The sequence below is a fragment of the Simochromis diagramma genome, unplaced genomic scaffold, assembly GCF_900408965.1.
Source record: "Simochromis diagramma unplaced genomic scaffold, fSimDia1.1 OVJJ01000602.1, whole genome shotgun sequence".
Taxonomy (NCBI): domain Eukaryota; kingdom Metazoa; phylum Chordata; class Actinopteri; order Cichliformes; family Cichlidae; genus Simochromis; species Simochromis diagramma.
In genome coordinates this window covers 5,987,598-6,010,317 of record NW_024387040.1, presented here as the reverse complement: position 1 = coordinate 6,010,317, position 22,720 = coordinate 5,987,598, and the positions used below count along the sequence as shown (strand labels likewise).

General features: G+C 44.4%; 1 protein-coding gene across 3 annotated transcripts in view; it reads right to left on the bottom strand.

Annotated features, from left to right (window-relative positions):
* map3k22 (mitogen-activated protein kinase kinase kinase 22) overlaps positions 1-22,720 on the bottom strand; it is a 39,705-nt gene continuing 16,985 nt past the window's right edge. For 2 of the 3 annotated variants that reach the window (XM_040044498.1, XM_040044499.1), the window contains exons 4-18: positions 21,053-21,162; positions 17,599-17,636; positions 13,634-13,733; positions 13,239-13,355; positions 12,896-13,010; positions 11,327-11,460; positions 10,697-10,770; positions 9,047-9,108; positions 7,564-7,635; positions 6,885-7,037; positions 5,577-5,725; positions 5,337-5,468; positions 4,234-4,363; positions 2,800-2,977; positions 1-2,159 (exon numbers count right to left, since the gene is read on the bottom strand). In XM_040044498.1, the coding sequence (XP_039900432.1) occupies positions 1,931-2,159; positions 2,800-2,977; positions 4,234-4,363; positions 5,337-5,468; positions 5,577-5,725; positions 6,885-7,037; positions 7,564-7,635; positions 9,047-9,108; positions 10,697-10,770; positions 11,327-11,460; positions 12,896-13,010; positions 13,239-13,355; positions 13,634-13,733; positions 17,599-17,636; positions 21,053-21,162 (1,793 nt within the window). In that variant the 3' untranslated portion in view covers positions 1-1,930. The remainder of the gene's footprint in view (positions 2,160-2,799; positions 2,978-4,233; positions 4,364-5,336; positions 5,469-5,576; positions 5,726-6,884; positions 7,038-7,563; positions 7,636-9,046; positions 9,109-10,696; positions 10,771-11,326; positions 11,461-12,895; positions 13,011-13,238; positions 13,356-13,633; positions 13,734-17,598; positions 17,637-21,052; positions 21,163-22,720) is intronic. The other variant, XM_040044501.1, reaches the window with a different exon arrangement.

Below are 22,720 nucleotides of genomic sequence, written 5' to 3'. Positions count from 1 at the left end.
TAGTCTTAAGACCTTCAATTTATTAAGTTAAATGTACAAAAGTTCAATGACTTGATACATTTCATGTTTCAAGGCTTTGTCATTCAGACCAAACAAACTCCGTCCCATTCGAAAGCCTCCCAGTCTGTTCATCCTGCCTACCTTCTCTTAAAAGAGGCAACCATTCATTCTCCTGTCTAAATCACAGTACAATCTACTGTATAACGTAGCTATTTCAAATAGATTTTGTTTATAATGTAAAAAGAAATTTCATACAAAAGTGCAGAACAATATGTATGTACAGTATAATCTTTTGTTGGTTTTTCCATATAAAAGATTTTCAGCTAATCCTGCGTGTGCTTTCTACTAAACAGCCGCTCGGCCTTACAAGGAAGCTCTCTGCTTTGGCAGTGAACGTTTGTGTTTGCAAGCACACTCAGGTAAGGCACTAAGGGTTGAAAAGATTGGATCGTCATTCTTTTAAGTGCCTGTGTGTTACAGCAAGTCACGACACCTCCGACATCGACCCCCCCACCCCACAGTTAAAGTTTCATTTCATCTCCACTTTAAAGAACACATCATTCCGCTCCATCCTTCCAACTCAATGTTTTGTTTTTTTTGGCAACTTGTAATAATAAGCTCCGCCTCACATGACGTCACAGAGACCACGGTGTGCCGTCAAAGTCATTAAGAGACCCATTCGAGATGGCGTGGAAAGCTAAATAAAGGCGTGGGGTGAAGTTACAGCAAAAATATAAACAAGACGCTTCCTTCGGTCTAATTTCACAATCTTTAAAGAAAAATTATTTTTAAAAAAAAAGTGACGTTAATGCGTCCGATTTGGTCTGTGCACAAAGCTGCCATAACACAGGAAAGGCTATATGGGGCTCTGAGGTGGCAAAAAAAAGTCAGACATGACTAATACTGCACGTTTTCTAAAAGTTATCGAAAGGTTTCAGTCTCTGCAACGTTTCTTTGGCCACTTCTGAATGGAACAAGGCTCGCTGCATGGGAGGATGGAATGACAACAGTAGTGTTGGTATTGCTTAAGAGACATTGCACACGAATGCGCAAAAACAGTTCGCTTCTTCTTTTTCTTCTTTTACACTGAAACACAATTCTCAATAATATATAAAAAAAAAAAATGCATCAAATAGAAAAATATCTCCTCGGCTGATTATCCTGCACGTGCATGATATCAAAAAGTGCAACATTGACAATCCTTCCTAAAATGGGCTTGTTTTTGTGAGTGCTTATGAAAGCAGGGTACTGGTGACCCTCGCAGACGTTATAAAAGACATTCTTACTTACAAATTCTTATTGTAAGGCGTTGGCAAAAAATACATTTACATTTTGTTTTTCTAGAATGACAATAGACATTCATCTGCTAGGATGACTTTATATGCATCATAGAAAAATATTTTACCATCTTAATTCTACCCACAGCTTTCTTTAGGCTGATGAGAAACTTACAGTACGGTCACGTGTGATCAATGTAATCACAATTACGTCTCCTCGATCCCGAGACGCTGTTCTGCAGCAGTAAGTGGGTGTAAAGTGATACCTAAAAGGTTGAGACGCGACACTTTGCTCTAACCTCGGTCACTTTTCCTGCGCTTGTTAAAAGGACAGCAGTCTGGAGCTTGTGAGACTGCCTTCTTGTTAGTGCCCTCCTGAGGGAACACCATGCAAAACCTCAGAGGACTCTGGAGGTCTTGACAGCAGTCACCCTTCCCTCTCAGGGAATAGTCCAGGTGGAGCTAGTAGGATGCAGGAGTCTCGACAAGGCAGACACTAGTGGTGGATAACAGGAAGTTGGGAGTGGTACTGAGCCCTGGAGCTTGGTGACGAGGGGAGGGGGCCCTGGGGATGGGACGGGCCGGAGAGGAGGGGATGCACCGGGGCCACGGAGGCCTCACAGGCAGGGAAGGGGAAGGGGATCCACAGGAGCTCAGAAGCTGCCCTGAACGAATGGGTGGCTGAGCAGAAAGTCTGCAGTGGGCCTCCACTTCTCCTCCACAAACACCTGCCGCAGGAAGTCCCTGCAAGCGTCGGACACACCCTCGGGAAGCGTGGGCTTTGTAGGCTGGGTGGCGATCTTAAAAATGGCTGCCATGGCTTCGTACTCGGCCCACGGGGGTTTCTGGGTCAACATCTCAACAACGGTGCAGGCGACACTCCTGAAGGAAAACAGCACAGCAGGAAAAATGATTTGAATGGAGCTCGGCTTGTGTCTATTGTCTACCTTGCACCTCCAACTGTTGTGCCAAATACCAGAGTTAACCCTATGACACGAGCTCAAATCAAAACAAACTTATTCCACTATTGTACTCTTTCTCTAAAGCTTGGAGCAACCAATTACGCCCTAGAACAATGGGCCCAAAAACTGCTGAATCTCACAAAAATCTACATGGAAGACGCATAAGTTAACACTGTTTGGCAATGCAATGATACGTTAGTATATCTGGCTTCTTATCAAGTCTTTAAGTAAGCGCGCTCTCTTAGAAAACTGTATAAAGTGCTCTAATCTATCGGCACATACAGCCCTTATTTAAAGTTCATATTTATGTGAGTTTCTGAAGTAGCGTGTAACTGAAAAGTTCATTTATTCCATTTATTACTCGACTGCATTTCTAATTTCAACGCCTCAGTGTGTTAAATATCAACAGTATTAGTAAACAGAGTGCATATCGCAGCGACTGATAACAATATCATTTATTGCTCAAGGTCATTTTATTGCTTTTGCTTTTACAGCGACGGCAGCAATCTGATATTGTTCCCCCCTTTGATCAATACAGTTCTATCTAATAATTTCCTTACCACACATCAGCTTTCCTCCCATATCCCTCCCCGTTGATGACTTCAGGGCTCATCCAGTAGGGGGTGCCAGTGACAGACTTGATGCCTGTACCAGACATGCAGATGGTCTGGATACGTTTGCTGGCTCCAAAGTCTCCCAGCTTCACGTTTCCCGAGGAGTCTCTCAGGATGTTAGCACCTGGTGGATCGAAACAAAACGAGCTTGAAAGTATTCAGGACTCTCCCGAGAGCTGTCAGACGCAAAGGGACGCTGACAATTTGGAGTTGCAATTATTGTTTTGGGTAAAAAGCGATTGGTGCCAGCAATTCAAGCTGACGGAAGAAGGCGAAAGGTCTTGACTGTTTGGGTAACTGAATACTGGCAGACTTATTTTTAAAAAGCATATCTTTCAGCAGTCTTTATACAAATCCTGCGCTTAGTCAGCTACGCCAAACAGGGAAGTTTATCTTTCTTTCACTTTTCTCACACTGAGGAAAAAGCCTCGTTGGGTTCAGAAAATGAAATACTAAATAAACTGTCTGCTCCACAAGAGACACGTCGAACCTCAACACCCTTTCTCCTCCTATCTTAGTAATTTTCCAAATGTAGCTCTGTCTATCCCATTTCCTTCAGCCACGCCGCTTGTTTGATCAGTGACTAATGTGCACCACTTGCCACTCACCCTCCACCCCCACCAAAGAACTGGCAGGCTGCAAAAGAAGAAACTTGGAGGCTCAAACTATAACCTTTACTTTTTACTGCCCCGAGCTGCTTCTTCCACTGCCTGCACGTTTCCTGTACGTAGGACGACAGGTTCTCTGATAATTCCAGCCTTTGCAAATAAATTCAGAGAAACTTCCAGCTGGTCCGGAGTGAATGTGGACGTGCGTGTGGTGCCAAGCTTAAGTCCTTTTTTTTTTTTACTGCAAAAACAGAAATGTTCTGTGGTGAGATGAACACACCGTATATTACACGTGCAGAGCCTTTTTGAGTGGAAAGATCACACCCACATGTGCTCTTCATAGAGCCCTGCCTGGTCCTGTGAGACCGACTATCTTTTTCCCCCACCAGACAGTATATTCCCCTCTTTCTTGGCCGCCGCTTAACGACCCAGTAACTCCCAAAGCTGTGGGCAGCCAAACCAAAACCTTTCCGTCCGGTGCTGAGCATTTTTAGAACAGCCAGTTTCACCAGCACGAAGCCTAATATATCTCAAAGGGGAGTTGAAAATAGCACATTTTTCCAGGCACGTTCTGCAGACGACGAATGACCAAATGAGGAAATGTCAACCCGAATGAAAATGAATGAATCTGTAGTTTTGACCCCCCGCCTATTGCAGCAGCTACTGCTATAGGACCCCATTGAAGAAAGCATTTCCAAGTGTGAGTGTTTACCGGTTACAAATCCAATTAAAATCCAACCTTGGCCTTTTTCTAGCTTGCGGCTTCATTTACCTTTGATGTCCCGGTGTACAATCATGTTGCTGTGCAGGTAGGAGACTCCTTGGAGGATCTGCCTGGTGTATCTCTTCGTCACCTTCTCCGTCAGGGCCCCGTAGGCTTTTAGCTGGTCTTTTATCGAGCCCTACAGAGACAAACAGAAAGCCTGTGAGCGAATGAATGGATGGGAAGGACACGCATGCGAAATTAGAGAAAAATCTACATACACTTATTTTTCTGGAAAACGTGGGTGTTCCAGCTAATTTGCTTGGGGTTTATTTGTGAAAGCAGCCTCTAAGCCAATTCTCAAGGCCAAAAACCAAGAATGTAAGCATATAACGTGCTGACAGAAGCCTGTTGACTGACTTTGAGTCCAAACTGCACCAGTGAGCTGCATTTCCTTCAATTTCCTGTTTTCCGCTCCTCCTGGGGACACGGCAGGAGCTAAGACCTGATCCTGTAACACCTGTGACGCACTTTTGGACTTGCGGTGAAAACAAAACCTCTGCCTCCTCACTTTCAGCTGTCAACGGGACACCTTAGGAGCTCTCGTGGTCTCTCCGAGGGACACACGGCCCTCCCTCCCTCGGGCCATTAAAGTGTTATCGGTCAGGCGCAGCAGTGAAGCCGTGCCACGCAGCCACACAAAAGCTTGGCTCTGTCACCTCCTGTCTTGCTTCTGCCAACTCTGGCGAAACGTAAACATTTCCAATTTCCAGACAATGTGTGACTAAGACACTCAGCGTCTCTGGGAAATTTAAAAAAAAATAGCTCAGGAAATATTAAAAGCAGGCTCGGGGACAGGGTCCGCGGGCGACAGTAGCTCATTAAAGTTGCTCATTTAGGGAGAATATGATCTCATAAAATGAGCTGTTCTGCTGACATCAACTGCGTGGAGGACATGTTTGTTGACAGCTGGTGACGTTTCTAAATAGATTCTAGCAGATGTGGCTGGTAAGGGTTTGATTTTAATGTTTGTGTTAAAATGTCTCAGTACCTATCTTTATAGCCAAACCAAGTCCGGCGCGCACATTCTCAGACGTTAATTGTTCTTTCGAAATTTAAGGGCTGCTCGAGTGTGATTAAATTTACTTAAAAATGTCCCAGAGAATACGCACCCCGGGCATGAACTCGACGAAAATGGTGAGTTTTCTCTGGTCGAGGTCTCGAAGGCAGCCGTAGTACTGCACAATCCTCTCGTGACGCAGATTCTTCAGCAGCTGAATCTCACACTCCAGAGCATTCACTTCCTGCAGCAGAAAAACCAAAGTTAGAGTCTTCAATTTATTAAAAAAAAAAACCATCTTATGCCATCAACTTCATGCAAATCCAAACAGTTTTGATATATTTCCCCTCACCTTGCTGGTTTCTTGACAGTCGGGATCAAACGGCACCTGCTTGGCGGCCAGCTCGCGGCCTGTGTCGGCATCGTAGCAGAGGTAGACCTCCCCGAACGCTCCTCGTCCCAGCAACTTTCCCTGTCTCCAGTTGACTGGCGCCCGTGGTGCTGCAGAAATGAAACGCCAGACTATGAATCCCCCCCTCAGTAATTAATTCTGTTGCTAAGCCTCCTAAGACAGCCAGCTTCTCTATGATATACAGATCTGAGAGCATGTTTAAAAAAAAAAAACTAAAGCAAACGTCAAACTCCACTGATCACACATCAACTTCACCGAGACCAGACGTTAAGCGCACCGCAATTTGTTAAATCACTCCCACTGCAGACCCTTCTTAGACTGGGGAAACCCCAGATATCACAGTCAAGCAGTGGAACCGCAACCCACCAACAGACACACAAACTGTGAAAGCCTAGAAAGCTCATCTGCGCGGCTCCCACGTTCCCAGGCTCAGACTCCGGGACTTTGTTTTGGAACCAGCAGGCTTCTCTGTGGCTGCGTTAGACTGTTTGGTCGCGCGTGGGTGAGACGGACACCAGAGACCGACACATCGACCACAGACTTATGAGCCAAGCTTTGGTATTATGATGAAGACAGTTTCTGGGCAGGATGTATAGACTAAATGAGGACAGATGTGATTAGTGAGCCCGTAAAACGGCTTAATTTGGACGATGAGGGGGGAATTCTGCCTGTGACATACAGTACGACTGTGCATTACATCTATCCTCATTGATATACAGTATATTATACATTACAATGCATCTGTATAAGGAAGATACAACCCTGAAATAGTGGAACTGCAAAAGTTTTATCTTGAATCATTGAAATCAGTCATTCCTCTGTTTAAATTAGGAACCATCTGATCAAAGTGGAAGTGAACAACACCGCAAATCAACAGTTTAGTCAACACATAATTATGTGGAAGCTATTTTTCTCACATTTTTCAGTCACTTTCACACTAAAATACTCCAGTTTCAGCCTCTCTGCTGTGAGGAGTTTCTGCTTTTCTCTGTTTTATGCGATCGAGAATGCAAGTACAGTATTTTTTTTTTAAGTGGCTGCTTAGTTTTCAAAGATTAAATGCCTAATATTTAATCAAGCGAATGATCAGCACTAACAGTTGGATTGCCCGTGTCCATTTTTTGTATTTATATTGAGGTCATTGATGGCAATTGGTCACATGAGCCAAACACACAACTATTACAGATTATTTTACAGTGTCGAGCACACGTTCCCCCTGTTTCAAAAGATTTCAAGTGAATCACTTACACTTGGCTGTACCTCGCTGGGAGCTTTTGCCCAGTGAGCGCAGGTCGCTGTACTGCAGCGTGCTGTCTCCATTATAGCTTCGAGTGCGGCTGGAGGGAACCAGCTGAAAAAGATTCTCCTGCGGCATGAAGCTCCGCGGAAGTGTCCTACGTCCTGAAAACACATAAACGAACATAATCAGACTTGTCATACACTTTACTCTTGATTGCATTGTGAATCTGTTTTCACACAGTTAACTTCACAGGTGCAGTGCATAAAGTCTGCTCTTGGCCGAAACGTGAGGCCAGCCAGAGCAGACTGCCTTTCGCCACTCCATCCCACTTCCCTTCAGACAGGAAGCAGGGCGCTGTGTTTTTATACAAGCTTGGGTTCACCGCAGGGAAACGTAAATCACTGCTAGCCAAGGTTAGCCTCTGAGTAAGCAATTACTAGCAGCTGCCTGAAACAGCGAGCCAGCAGTGTAATAAATCTCCACGAGGTGCAAAGAAACTCTCTAAAAGAGGATAATATTTCAAAATATCTTGTTTGAAAGTAAGAAATATGCATCTGAAGTTAGAAGACTGTGACCACACTGCAGGACAAAGAGTGGTCTGTGTCCGTGTTGTTCTATAGACATGTTCTGTTGTTATTTCTGTGTAACAGCGCTGTTGTAATTGTTTAAGCAAAGCTGGTTTCTTACTATCTCCGTAATCCTTGCTGCGATTTGGCAATTGGAACTGGCGTGGGAAAGTCCCTCCTTTTCCATGACGACCTGAAAAGAGAGGATTGAGGCAGAGAGAGGTGTCAGCAAGTAAAATAAAGCCTCAACAATTAGTCTCGCATTGCACCCAAATGACAGAAACAATGCTTCTGGATTCACAGTTATGCGTTTATCCACTTTTTAAGTCTAATAATGGCGGTTTAAATGCTTGGACGGGCACTCAGACACTGCATTCCCATTTTTGCTCATCCCTGATGTGTCAAATCAAGCTGTGAAGCAGCAGAATGGAACGCGGCTCTTTGCACGCTGAACGGGGCCGCCTCCCTGCAGCCAATGCGGAAACTGAAAGCAGCTTGCGTGTGCTAGCTTAGCATTAGCTCTGAACAGTGGAGCAGTAACTAAAGGCGGGGTGTGGGGGGGCTGACGCATGAGAGCACTGACACTCTCCCCCCTCACACAGCAAACACACAATAAACGGAGAGGAGCGGAGCCACTTGGAATTGAAAGCAGCTGTTCTGTCAGATGACTGCCTCCCCTCATGCTGTTTTTGTGGCTGTATCCCATGGATACCGGAGTTATTTTTTGTGTTTGGCAGAGTGGGATGGAGAGGAAAAATCTACTCACAGGGAATGGTAAACAAATACTGTAGCCCTCAGCAGAAGGGCCACACAGCTTTACATCTGGGAGAGTGGTGCGTGTGTGTGCAAGCACGTGCTTGTGTACCCAAGTGGGTCTTCAAGTTCTGCTGCAGCTACAGTATGACATTCCCTCATCGGCACAGACAATGTGCAGAACTCTCTTTTTTCATTTACAGCATGGGGGGAGCTGAAAGGGGAAAGAGAAATGGCCAGATTGAGAGAGCCAATGCAGCTTCTCTGTTCATGAGGGCTAGTTTGGCTTTATCTCTCATCCTGCTTCATTTGATCTGCCTTCTGAAGGAAAAGAGGACAGACCGGGACCCCAGGGACAGAGACGAGATGAGCAGGGGGCCATTGAGAAGAGAGGGGAAGTGATCATGCTGCGGCAGGGCAGCAACATCTATTAAGATGGGATGAGGTAAAACAGAAAAAGGCAGTGAATAAAGGGGTCTGTACAGGGGGAGTGTATGGAAGATAGCAAAGGAAGAGACGCAGTACTATCTTACTTCACCACCTCATCAAACTTAAGAAACACAGCCGAGATTCACCACAACCCATTGTTCATTTTACAGATACAGCCCTAAAATAATATAATCTCCACTTTCATTAGCATTCTCTTCAAGGGGAAACACTCTAGATAAGCAAGAGCCTCTCCTGTAAAACTGAATGTGGAGCTATAAGAACCACAGCAAAAAGTAAGAACAGACAAAGCCTCCAAATAACGAACACGCTTTTTACACCTCTCTTTGTTTGGCAGCTGGGGGCTGAGAAAAAGACATTTTTAGAATTGGAGAGAAACTGCTGCAAGATTTGTCCCCTCTTACCTTTGTATTCGAAGTTGAGGTTCAGGTAATTATTGTCACGGGTGTTCTGTGAGTAAGGAGGGCTGAAATGACAGAAAGCATGAAGGGAAAGTTGAAAATTTTTTTGCTCTTTTAGTTGCTAATTTCCCCTTATCTTCAAACAAAGTCTGGCTACAGCTGCTGGCCTGAAACGTCAGAATGGGGCTCGACTGCAAAGCGGCACAAAACGCGGGGAATGGCTTTAGTATTCAAACTACCTTCCTGTCACTCACAGCTGATGTAAAACAACAAAGTGGCAAAATTTGAAAAGTTGAGCTCTAGGAAGATTTGTGGACTCACAAAGTCAAACTGCTCGCCACTGAACTAGCAGCGATATAAACATATGTCACTAAATGTCTGTATGTGCATCCAACCTCTCGCCCTCCCTGGACATTTCCAACAAGCCCCGTCCCAAGGAACCGACAGAGAGTGACGTCTCTGTTGACCGCAGGGCGGCGCGGGGCCACGAGACCCCTGGATAAGGGGCACGCATGCCCGTTCGCAGGGAAAAGTTCCATGCACTCGTTTCCTGCCATTGTTCTGCAGCCTGGAGCCCTGATAAGCCTCGTGCAGGTAGAACTGTTTCCGTCCTGCTCTCTCTCTGTCAGCTCCACGCTTACTCGCTTTTATTCTCCCTTTGATTCAAATTCACTCTCTTTTCTCTCCTCAGCCTTTCCCACTCTACTCTCACTCGTTCGCCACTTTTCATTTTCTGGCTCAGTTTTTCCAGCATGTTGCTTGCTCACTCTCTCACATCTCCCACTCAGTCTCTGTTTCTGTCTGTCTCTCACGCACTCTCTCTCGTGATAACGGAGGAATCCAGGCGTCCAGATAAGAGTTCTGTCGCTATGGCAACAGCAAAGTGACCCGATTCCTTTTCCACACAGACAAGCGGAGGAAGGGTCGCAGGGAAGCTACGCTGGTCTTTAGCACATTTACAAACTTTGCTAAAAGCCTCTGGCTGTTGCAACACAGGCGCTCACATCCAAGTGTGTACACAAGCACTCTGTGATACAAACCATGTCTCACAAGGACGTGTACATATATATATTACAGATTAATGAAGGAATCCGTATCTGTCAGTTTATGTGTGGCTGACAACCTCGTCCCATCTACTTAACAGCTGATCACACCAATCACCAGCATGTGAGCCATTTAGGCAACATCGATAAATTGCAGCTCCTACTGATAGCCTGAACTTAAGACGTTTAGGGAACAGCAGGAACTTAAAGAATCTACCGACTTTCTGCAGACATCTGGGGAACACTTTTAAGCCTCTGACATCAACACATAACCCACAAATGAGGTGTTTATCGTAACAATATGTTTAGTGCTGCTACAGAAAATAACCTTTATCACACACTCCCCAATGTGCATGACTACAGTCATGCATTTTCTTAAATGTGTGCCTCTAGTAATGCACATGGATGACAAACCACATGAGAAAAAAAAAGCTGCAGTAAACTTTGAGCACACTGGTTAAAAAAAAAAAAAAAAAAAAAATTAAAGAAGAAGAAAGAATTCAAGCCTGCTATCAGCTATATCGGCTGAAAACAGTGCACGTTCTTGAGTAGCCACTGTATAAATCCACAACGACGAGGGCTATAAATCACCCGCTCCATGATGACTCACCTGTCCAGTGCTTGATCTATTGACTGACAGCTGCTCGACAGCGAGTTGTCTGCACTCCCAAAGGGATCCAACATCTGACAGATACAATAACACAAGGAGACCGAGGGTCACGGAGCGTGCAATCATACAGGAGAGAGCATACCAAGCAGTGCGGGTGGAGTTGTGCTTGTTACTGTCTCACGTCTTAAGAATTTGAAGGGGTTTGAATAATGTCTGACATCCTCTTTAAATACTGCACAGAAATGTTATATGTGGCTATATAGCCTTGTAAAATCAAACTAGTGCTAGTACTGCTGCTGCTGCTAACAATACAGGGCAATCCAGTATACGAGCAGAGTAAACAATGAATCACCGAAGACTGTTCAGACGATTAAATCTCGACAAAAACACAGTTCTGCCCAAGAGTTCAGCCTTCCAGTCAAGAACTCAAAATATTATATGGGAAAAGAATCTATGAAAACAGCCAATATTGGCCATTTCAGTGCATTAACTACAATAAATTAACTATATTTGGTTGAATAAATGTCAACCTGCCAAAGACATCAAAAAGATCTTTTTTTCTGAAGTCTATTCAAACTTTTTCAAGAAGCAACAATGCATAAAGCATTTATTCGGCTGATGGACTCTTACACTTTGGTCTGGGTTTTCTGGGATGAACTCCCCTTCACTGTGGATGCTGGTGTAGGAGCCCTGGCGGGCGATCTGCTGCTGCTCCTCAGGGACGCTGCCTGGCGGCGGGGACGTCCGACCTGTGTGGAGGGAACCTGAAAGTGACGAAAAGAAGCACCAGGGGCGGCCAATAAAAGAGAGGGGAATGAAACAATTAAAGTTGAGCAGATGAGTAATGCAAAAGGTGGAAGGGGGGAGGTAAATGAGAGCGAGAGGAGAAATTGAGAAGTGGAGGGAGTGCGGGAAGATGAAGAGATGGGAACGAGGGACAGAGAGGAGAAAACGGCGTCACAGTGTTATTCATGGGTACGAGTTCAGCAGTGCCAGGACTGCAAGAAATGATTTACTAAACTACACTGCCGCCACCTCTAACCTCAATTACTGTGACGAATGCTCTCCTGGCTGAGCTGCGGCGGAGACTGAGCGCTCGTCCTTGTCACGGTAAAAAGATCTACTGAAACTATCGCAGACTGGGCTGACAGGAATACTGAAACAGCGCAGAGAGGCTAAAAGGCACTAAGACGAATAGAAGCGTTGGAAATACGATCAAAGACTTGTTGTTTGACTGAAGGCTGCAAATTTCAACCGCTTTGTCTCGACTGTTCAGCTTTTCTGCCTCTTTCCCCCTGACGCCACAGTCTGCTCCCATACGTCATCGAGGTACCCGGGTTCACATCTCGTCTTCACTCAGCCGTACACCGTGACCGTTCTCCCGTCACCTCTCATCTGCCGCTACTCCCCGCGCTCCTATCTCGGCCCGCTCGCCTCGTCTCGCACTCGTGCCTCGCTGGCAGGGAGAAAAACTGATCGAGGGCCGATAATTCTGGACGATTTATGCGCTTGCGGCCACATGACGAAGATAGGCTCGCAAGAGCGATCACAAAGGGTTCTCAGCTGCTATGCAAAGATGCAAACGTGATGGCAGGAGCGAGCACCGGTTTGATTCTGAGCGTGTCTGAGGCCGAGATACGACCGAGACGCTGACCTTTCTGGACAGAGCTGATATTAAAATAAACCAAACATGCCTGGGGACGAGGAGGGGGGGACTACAAAGTGTGACGTGACAAGAAAAGATTTTTATTTTTTGTGCACAGTTTTAGATGAGAAGACAGAAACTGCTCTCATGCATGTGCTTTGAATACTAAAGCTACTATATACTTATACATATTACATCCAAGTATGGTCACAGTTAACATGACAAAAAGCTAACAGGCCAAAGACAGCGGCCAGACAGTTGCTTAGCATGAGTGCAGGAGTTTGTCCTTGCTTTGACATGACAAGTCCTTGGCTGCTTTCACCTCCGGTTTGCATTTTCTACTCCGATAAAGCATGCGCCCCATCTTTTCCATTAACATTCCTGCGACTTTGACGGCCGTCTGCATCGTCAGGTGACACTGATACGTCATCCTTGAGGCTTTAGCACATGACTGAGAAACCTTTGCATCAGCAGAGTGCTTTTCTGCCTCCTCTCACATTTAAAAACTAATAAAAACAGCATAAAAACACTTTTTTTAAAACATGGAAGCTCACCTGTTGAGTGTTTGCGCACCCTCTCTGAGCCCTTTAGCAAGGAGCCCTTCAAATCTCCCAGTGACCTCGATGACTTCATCTCGCTCTGTTTGTCCCTGCTGTTCACCTGTAGGTACTGGAAACACAGGAAGTAGGAGAGAGTGAAAAAAGGGAATCGGCTCAGCAGAGGAAGGGAGGACAGCATTACCTCATTGTTCAGTTACATCACCGTGTGTGGAAGTGGTTTGTTTCCTCATTTTGCAAAAAAAAAAAAGAAAAAAAAAAAAAAAAAAAAACTAAAAGGATGACTTCATTCACCTTTGTTCCCACTAACTGCACAAAAGTGAGCATCTTAAAAACTCACATGGTTGTTTTTAGGAGTCTTTAGCAGTATCCTGAGCAGCCCATTGGTCCCCGAACTGCAGCCCAGCGTCAGCACCGCCTGATCCAGGTCCTCCTGCGTCTTCAGGGGCAGCAGCAGCTGATAGGACAAGAAAGCACACAGCACATGAGCTTCAATTCTCTATTGTTCAGCAACAAGAGCACGTGAATGCAGCAGCACATGTATGACATCAAGGGTTTCACAATAAAAAACAAAAAACATGTAAATAAACAAAGCTTTTCTTGGATCTTGACAGCTTGAGAAAACAAACGTAACGCCACTTCGAGGACACGCGTACTGCAGTGCATACTGGAGGATTGTCACGAAAAACAACAGATAAAACTGTAACACGCCAGCTACACGAGTCATTCTCTTACCTCTTTCTCCATGAAGAACATGTCCATCTGCTGGCCAAAGGCCTCGGTCACTTTCTGCAGCAGCTCTTTGATCTTCAGCGGCCTCTGAAACAGGATGATTCTGGAAAAAGGAGAAGGCCAGCCGGGTCAGAGGTGGGAGAAAGACGGTCATGTTGTGTCTGGCTGCAGCTGAGCTGACAGCCTGCTGGCTACTGGTTTGTAGCATTAGCTTGCACCTGATAAATCTCTAAGAACCCGTTTTCATTTACTTTACAGCAGCGGGAAACAGAAGATAAACGGACGGGGGGTCAGCAGGGTCGAGGAGAGGAGTGAGCCGAGCCACCGAGATGCTAAGAGGGCATTAATCAGTGCAGTGAAAACAGAAAGTGCAGACATACTCTCCACTTGCATGTCTGTGCTTATCTACTGTATGCTTACGTGTATTCCCGTCCGAGACCGACCTTATCAGCAAAAGTCTTGTCGTGAGTGTATATATGAGACGCATGTGTGTTTGTAAAACTTTACATGCATGAGTGTGCTTCCCAATCAGTGTGTGCATCGGCCACTGTTTCAACACCATTGGGCCTCTCCACTAAGCCAGCACAAAGGCAGATGGGAAACTTCCTGAGAGGAAAGGGGGGGAAAAATCTGGAGCGGCAGCAAAAGCAGCAGGATGTGTGTCTTTCCCTCGTCTTTTAAAGAGTGACAGAGTGAAAGATACAGAGACATGGAGATATTTACAGACGACTGTGAGAGAAAATAAAGGGGGAGGCAGCCTGAGAAAATAAAGCAGAGAGAGAAGCAGAGACTCCTGTCCTGTCCTCCCCCCAACACCACCATCTACCCCCACCTCACTCTCTGCTTCTGAAGAATCTGCAGCGCTACTATCTCTTTATAGTATCCTGATAAAAGGGACTTGTTTTTATCCCATCACTTCCTCATCAGAGGCCAAAGCTTTGCCTATCTTAATGACCGCTCATTGGTTCCCTCATTTGGATGGATTCTGGGAAAAGGGGGGAGGCTGCAGATCAGAGGCAAGCGGCGGCACAGCTAAACACTCCTCGTCTCTGTTTAGATTTGGTGATGATGTGTGCGATAAAGAGCTGGAGGGATGTGGGGAAGGGGGTTTGGGGGGCTTGTACAAGGATGCGGCTCCAAAAGATATGGCTTTTCTTCCTCTGCATGCGGACACACTCAGTCGCAGAGGTTTGCAGAGTTGGAAGAATGCTTTCACACGTCCCAGCGCACTCTCTTTCCCTTTTGTCTCGTGGAAAAAAAATTTTTCACAATAATATAAACACTAAGAGAAAAAAAAAAAAAGGTTTGGCTCTGTTCCCGCTCTCTCTCTCTGGCTGTAGACCTTGAGGTAGGGGGAAGAGCGAGTCGCTCTACAGCTCTTATTTCCTGCCCCAAACCTTCAGTGCTTGCCAATGAAAAGAGAGAGAGAGAGACCATCGGATCCGATTCCACTGTGGACGGACAACACGATCATCCTGACTCAGGGACTCCTGATACCTCGAGTTAGGTAGAGGACCCTCAAATATAATTCTATTCACCGCACAGCCTGGGATTAGATCTGTGCAGTCAGATCGTCTTGATAGTAGCTGCTCGAGTATGAAAGGAAGTTCAGATTATTTTCTTTCTTCTTCTAATCTAATAAGCCGGCTCGTAGGGTCTGTGCTGAAAGAGATTTTAGATCGAGATCGAAGAAATGCAGTTCAGTTTCCATTCACTGAATTTTTTATGAGGGTTATATTTTTTTTTAGGCTTTGCTTTCTTACTTAGCTGAGAGTATTTGCAGTTTAAGCCCCGTTTAGAGGCTTAAACTGAGGAAAAAAAGTTTTTGCTAACTCTAAACCAGGGGTATTCAACATGAGGCCCGAGGGCCACAATCGTTCCAAAAAGAGACTTCAATCCGTCCTTCTGGAATATAAGAACTTTTAACAGTTTTAACAGTTTTACACCTTCTCTTATAATAAAAATCTCCTACTGCAATTCATATTACACCACAATAATTAGGTAGCAATTAAATGAAAAAAAAAATTTTGCAGTTTTTATATTTTTTTCCTACAGTGACTCCAGAGACAGTTTTATCACACATTTATCACTTTGTTTCATTGATCCCGCCCTCTTAAAATCAAAGTAGGATGTACATGAATCACAATGTAAAATGACTTTGACATCCCCGCTTTAAATAATCAGTTCACAATCGCAAAACTGCTTTTTTATTTTATTTAAATAAAAAACCCACAGCTATTAGTCATAAGCACAACATTAGCTTTCATCGAGTCATGCTTTTTAGACCACCTGATGTGGAAAACCAAAACAGTGAGCTGAAAGATCCTGCAACGCTCTGCAGAGCTGGTGTTGACTGTAGCCTGTTAATAATTCTCAGAGGGTTTGTCTCTCTCCGAGTGACCCTTTTCACTGTCGCATACCTCGAGTTACCCGATCCCCTGTTAATATACAGAAATATTGATTAAAGCTGCGTTAAATAAATATTGAAGTTACACAGGTTTTAATGTGATTTCGATCCTTTTCTGTTCTGGAAAGAGGTCGACGAGGGTGTGAATCGACAAAGCGGATGAAAGAAAAAAATCATTAAATAAAAAAGAGATTTTCCTTTCAAGTCTATGAATGGCATCTTCTAAAGTGAGCTGTTGGCTGTCTTTTCTGAGAGAGCAGTGTGGAGTGAAGGGAGCTCGTGAGAAAGGGAAGACTGCGAGACGAGGCGGAGGGGGGGGGCGCAGAAACACAGAGACAGGAACATGAAAAACTCGTCTCTTCCTCAGCAGTAGCCAATTAGGGCTGTGAAAAAGTGAAAAGGCCCAGTGTGAAGCAGTGCTCTGCTGGCCGAGCACACCGCTTTCCTTCTCTTTCCCACTCCTCTGAGCCTGTGGCTTTCTTATCACAGTATCGCTGAACCGATGCCCGTTCCCCTCATCTATATTCTGATGAATCGAGGCAATTATTGCAGTAGGTTCTGGTCAGTTTCCCTCCGGTGTTTCCAGTGTTAACAGAACATATCGTGTTTGTCACTTCAGTTCAGTCTCTGCGGGCTCCTGAGCAAAGTTTTAGACCAGGGGTCCCCAATCTCAGTCCACGAGGGCCGGTGTCCCTGCAGGTTTTAGATCTCACCCTGGGTCAACACACCTGAATCACATGATTAGTTCATTACCAGGCTTCTGGAGAACTTCAAGACAGTTGAGACGGTAATTTATCCATTTAAATCAGCTGTGATGGATCAAGGACACATCTAAAACCTGCAGGGACACCGGCCCTCGTGGACTGGGATTGGGGACCCCTGTTTTAGAGTGTCAGAGTCTGCCAGTGGAACCTCCTCCAGAGCTGCGAGACCCAACTTAGCATCCGTGCGTGGCATGACAGAGCTGGGATCCCAGTGCGGACAAAATGAAGACCAACACAGAGTTAAGTGTCAGAAATTCTCTCTCTTTCTTTTTTAAACATCCCATTGGGTAAACAAACTATGAGGCAAAAAAAACAAAAAACTGCTTGCTAGACTGTCTCCAAACAGTTTGAGTAACCAGCTCTGCCTCTTGAGTAAGTGAAAAGCTGGCCGTGTGAGCGAGTACAAATGTCTCGTGACTGAAAAATGTGGAGGGAAAGCAGGAGAAAACGCACAAGATGAAGCATTAATTTGGGGTGTGCCTGGAAGTCTGCGCATTGTACTCAAACGTTTGGCTCTCGCTGCATCTTTTTGATCTCCCTCTCTCTCTGACCCTCTTCTCTTTTTTCCCCCCTCTCCTCCCTCTTAAACAGCCCATCCGAGCCTGAAACATAAGGCCTCGGCTAAATGTCAAAGTAGAAATTTTCCCTCTCTTTATGCTCCTCTGGCATGTAACTGTGATTTCCTCTAGACACAAAGTCCCAGGCATGGCAAAGCATAACACACAAAAAAGATCCGAAGCACAGAGTAAAGGCTTGGACAGAAGAGCAGAAAAAACAATACAGAGGTTCAAACATACCGTTTTTCTCTCTCATGCTCCAGCTTGACTCTTAAATCCTGTTGAGAGGAAAAATAACAACAGAGGGGAGTTATGGAAGTGGAAAGTTAAAATGATTCATAGTCGTCTGTGGGATTTGGCCTGCCTAATAAATGAAAACGATAAGCTGGACCAGGAATTGAGGTGACAGAAAGCATTATGATGATACATGTTTTATATCCACGTTGCTGGATTTGCTGCGGATTTTGTTCTACAGCACAAAGACAACATTATCCTTCAACACTGACGATGGCCCGACAAATCTTTGTTTTCTATTCGTAGTCATTGCCAATGGGAGCAGGAATCTGGAGGAGCCTGCATGTCTGCATGAGGTAACGGTGTTACACTAACGCTGTCATCACATCAGTGCGGAAGAAAAAAACGTAAGGGTTTACCCCAACAACGCGCAGAGGAAAGCAGCACCGTGACGGCCGGAAACCCTCTCTGCTCCTCGCTGTTTGTTTATGTCTCATCATAAACATTGCTGCTTTAAGAGGATTCGCCAATTATCATTCCACAGACACGCAAAGATACACGAGAAAACGACTTCAGAGAGGCACAAGGTGACTGAAGGGAAGGATAAGCTGTCCAAAATGTGTTGGTTCAGTTTTAAACTGCCATAAATGTACATAATACCGGAAACTATTGGAATGGAATACTCCAATACGGAATACTTTTGCAAGTACTCGAGCAAATACTGCTTTTGTCAAGATTACATCCTCTTGCATGATACAGATTGAACTAATATATATATATATATATATATATATATATATAGAAAACACCCAGCGCGCCCCTGCGGGCGGTTTATCCTTCAAGCTCGGGTCCTCTACCAGAGGCCTGGGAGCTTGAGGGTCCTGCGCAGTATCTTAGCTGTTCCCAGGACTGCGCTCTTCTGGACAGAGATCTCCGATGTTGTTCCCGGGATCTGCTGGAGCCACTCGCCTAGCTTGGGAGTCACCGCACCTAGTGCTCCGATTACCACGGGGACCACCGTTACCTTCACCCTCCACATCCTCTCGAGCTCTTCTCTGAGCCCTTGGTATTTCTCCAGCTTCTCGTGTTCCTTCTTCCTGATGTTGCTGTCATTCGGAACCGCTACATCGATCACTACGGCCGTCTTCTTCTGTTTGTCTACCACCACTATGTCCGTTTGGTTAGCCACCATCATTTTGTCCGTCTGTATCTGGAAGTCCCACAGGATCTTAGCTCGGTCATTCTCCACCACCCTTGGGGGCATCTCCCATTTTGACCTCGGGACTTCCAGGTTATACTCGGCACAGATGTTCCTGTACACTATGCCGGCCACTTGGTTATGGCGTTCCATGTATGCCTTGCCTTATAGCAGCTGGATAGCGTAGTGGTTAGACTACATGCCTTTGGAACAGAGGATCGCAAGTTCGATTCCTGCCTGGGGCGTCTGTATCCAGTAAGGGTCCTAAGGCTATGAAGGCATGCCGGCTCGGACGTCGCCCGGATCAACAAGGTCCGCGTCAGGTGTTGAGGAACCAGGGCACCCTGACGAAAAGTGGGCTACTGGAACAAGAAGGCATCGGTGGGCAAGAGACGAAAACAGGGCCTTGTTGGAATGCTACTACGCAAGTAACCCCGGCGGAAGGGGCTACATGAATAGGATGAGGGATATATATATATATATATATATATATATATATATATAAAAAAATAGAGAAGCCCACCCTCCTTTCTTTTTGTTCTGCTAGGAAAACGTGATTAGTCCAGCAATTTCATTATTCACATGTCAGCATATATGGAAATATATTATATGAGGCAAAAATAAGAGTTTATACATTTCTAATGGGCTTAAAAGTCAATATTTGGTATGACCTCATTTATTCTTCAACACAGCCTGAACTCTCTTAGTCAAGTTTTGATATAATTTCTTGAAGTAGTTTTCAGGAATAGTTCTCCAGGCTTCTTGAAGGACATTTAAAGCTCTTGTTTGGATGTTTGCTGCCTTTCTCAATATCATCCCACAGTGCTTCAATAATGTTGACGTATAGGCTCTGGGGGGTCCAATCCATGACTCTTATTTGTTGTGTGTTTTTCTATCCAGGTGTGTTTCTAACTAAGAACAAAGAAGGGAGGGGCCAGAAGAAATCAGACTACAAAAATAATAAAAACTGTGAAAAATTAACAGTGAAATTAATGGAATTAAAGAGTAAAAACAGAAAGTGACATGAAATAGAAATATTTCAATCAAGTGCACGTATATTAAACATGTACTAACATGTAAATATACTCAACTACATTACTAGTGATCCTGGCCATGCTCTAACCCAACAGTGTTGGGTATTGTAAGATTAGCAGTGCTCAGGCCTCCCCGGGTCCCCCTCTAGGCACTTCCCTGGCTGTTGAGAATCAGATGCTTTCCAGATAACACTGCACAGAGTATCAAAATCTAGAAGCTACTTTTAGCTGCTCACTTATTCACAGGGGTTCGCCACAGCAGGCAGCTTTGCATGTTTGATTTGACAGTTTTTATGCTTTATGCCCTTTCTGATGCAACTGCAAAGGGATCTGACGTTACTCTTCTGCCTTCATATGTTCCATCCGTTCTGAGAAGACTATTTATTATAAGGACAGGCTGCACACCATGCAGAGATCATGTTGTTTCTGCAAAAATATTATTTTTTTATGTCTGCCAAACTGCATCATCTTTGACATTTTTCATAGATTCAACTAAAGAAATGTGAACAAATAATGTGTTTGTGTGGCAGGCTTTAAATAACAAAGCGCTTAAAGACACAATTTAAAATTAGTCCTTCGCTAAGATGTCATCCCTCGACTTAGGCATGGTTTTTTTCATGCTTGAATGACTCATAGGTCAGCGTTTAATATCTGAACAAACAAACAACAATTCTCTGAAAAGTGTCATGCACTGGACTGAAAAGGAGTTGTGGTTTTTTTTGGGGGTTTTTTTGGTTTTTTAAAAAGCAGCTGATATCCAAAGACTGGCTCCTTGGAAGCAAAATATGAAGAAATGAGGAGTGGCTCGAGACTTTTGCACCATGCTGTGGCGGTGAATATGCTGCTTTTTTGTTTCATCATCTCCAAAACTAGATCACAACCTTCAAACTCCAGTGAATAAAATAAAAAAAGGAAGCAGGGCTGAGGTATTGAGTAAAAACAGAGTGACAGATAAGGTTAAAGAAGTGTAACTAAGCAGGATATGTGGTAGCTTTAAACCAAAGAAATACTGCAGCATTATAAATCCTCTCAGCTCTTTAACTGAAATATGGCTAAGCAAACTGATTCCCATACTACACAGGCAACAGAGCAATCAAAATAAAAACAAAAAATTGATATTTAGACACATTTTACAGCCAATTTTAAAAGTTCTTATAGATTCAAATCAGCACTTCAACAATTTTGAATGTATAAAAGGAGAAACAGCACATGTGGATGCGACGAGTACCTGTTTGTAGAGTAAGGTTCGGTTCTTGGGCTTGTGGCTGTTGTGCTGGGTGTAACAACGGCCCAAGGCTGCTAAGTCCTTCATGATGGAGTTAAGTGCCTCCTCGTCGTCTAAGGAAGAAAGAAGAAATGTGTCAGCTACACTCTGCGCTTAAATGTAGGAAGTAAAGCAGAAATACCTTATCTGTTTCAAATGACCTCACTTTATTGGTGACTTTACTGGCCACACACGAGTGCTCTTTGACATTTAGCATGACCTTAGTTTTTAGTTTGTGCCGGCTCAGAAGATCCAGTGAGGCAACATCTGGCATGCCTCTTCCTGTTTTCATGTGTGAGTTTCCATTAATGGAGAAGAATCTAGTTTATGTTCGGTACATACCTAATAAGGGTAGAATTATCTCTCTATAAAACAAACAAACAAACAAAAATATTGCCTAATATTTCTCTGAGATATGTGTGACTCAAGTCTTTCGCTTTGATGATATGGGTAAACATAACAATGCAGGCCACTCTTAAATGCTACACTTAAGCATAGAAAAGCCACAAAAGAGAAAGTTGTTTTAATAATGGAACACGTGTATGGGCTTCATGCACGCCTGTCAAAAAGGGCGACATGGTCACCTGCAGCTTGTTTATTAAGCAGTCTAATACATATATATCAGTGGAGATATTTCAGGAGCATATTTCAGATAAAGGCTGCCTTTCTTCAGTTACAAATGTTATAAAAAAGCGACTGCGCGGTAAAAGAGAAAGTCGAAAACGTTTCAATATGAAATATTTTGGAACTAAAGTGCCACACCCGTCTGTGTCATTAAAATAACCTTTAAGGTATTAAAGCCAACAATTCTCAGTTTTCTACTCCTCACTTCACCTTTTTTGACATGCTCACAAAAAAGGGCATCCGGTCATCTTTTACCATATCAAAAGCCTTTAATGGAATCCGAGTTGGGTGATTACAGTATAAGGAAGAGGTCGCTGACCTCAGCTTCTTCCTGTCTCTCAGATATATCCAAGGTCTAGTCATGATAATAATTTTTAAAAAATGCACACGCAGGCACACACACACCTGTGCTGGGTGTGTGCAGTGCAATACAGCACCTGCAGGAAAAACCGCATTCTTTAATAGAATAGATGTCTATATGTGTGTGTAAAAGACCACAGGGAATGAAAGCTAGAGTCATAGTAACACAGGGAGCAGATGGGGTCTGGGATGGCATTTGATCTTGCTCCTACTGTACGGCTCTTGTGGCCAGCTGTTCTCAGACAGTAGGCCAGTACACCAGGTTCACTCAAAGGTCAGGATGCACTCATGCATAAACATCAGTTTACACGTCACTGTCAGACTACCTTTCGTTTTTCCTCTCATACCGAGCGCTCTGTAACTCTTATTCAAATTGGTATACCTTACTGTACGGTAAATTTTCTCATGGTTCATATTACAGGAGTACAAAGCAACAGCCATTAATACTAATGGCACCTTTAATGACATGCTATCTTTCCCAACATAAAGGGGCCTATTTATTTCTCCTATGGCTTGTAGTGTCAGTTATGAAGCGTGACAGACCAACTCTACTGACTAATGCTGGTTTTGTGGTGCTGCAGTTGTATCTATTTGCATAGGTAGTTGCTCACAGAGACTAACCAATAAAACCTACACAAACCCCAATGG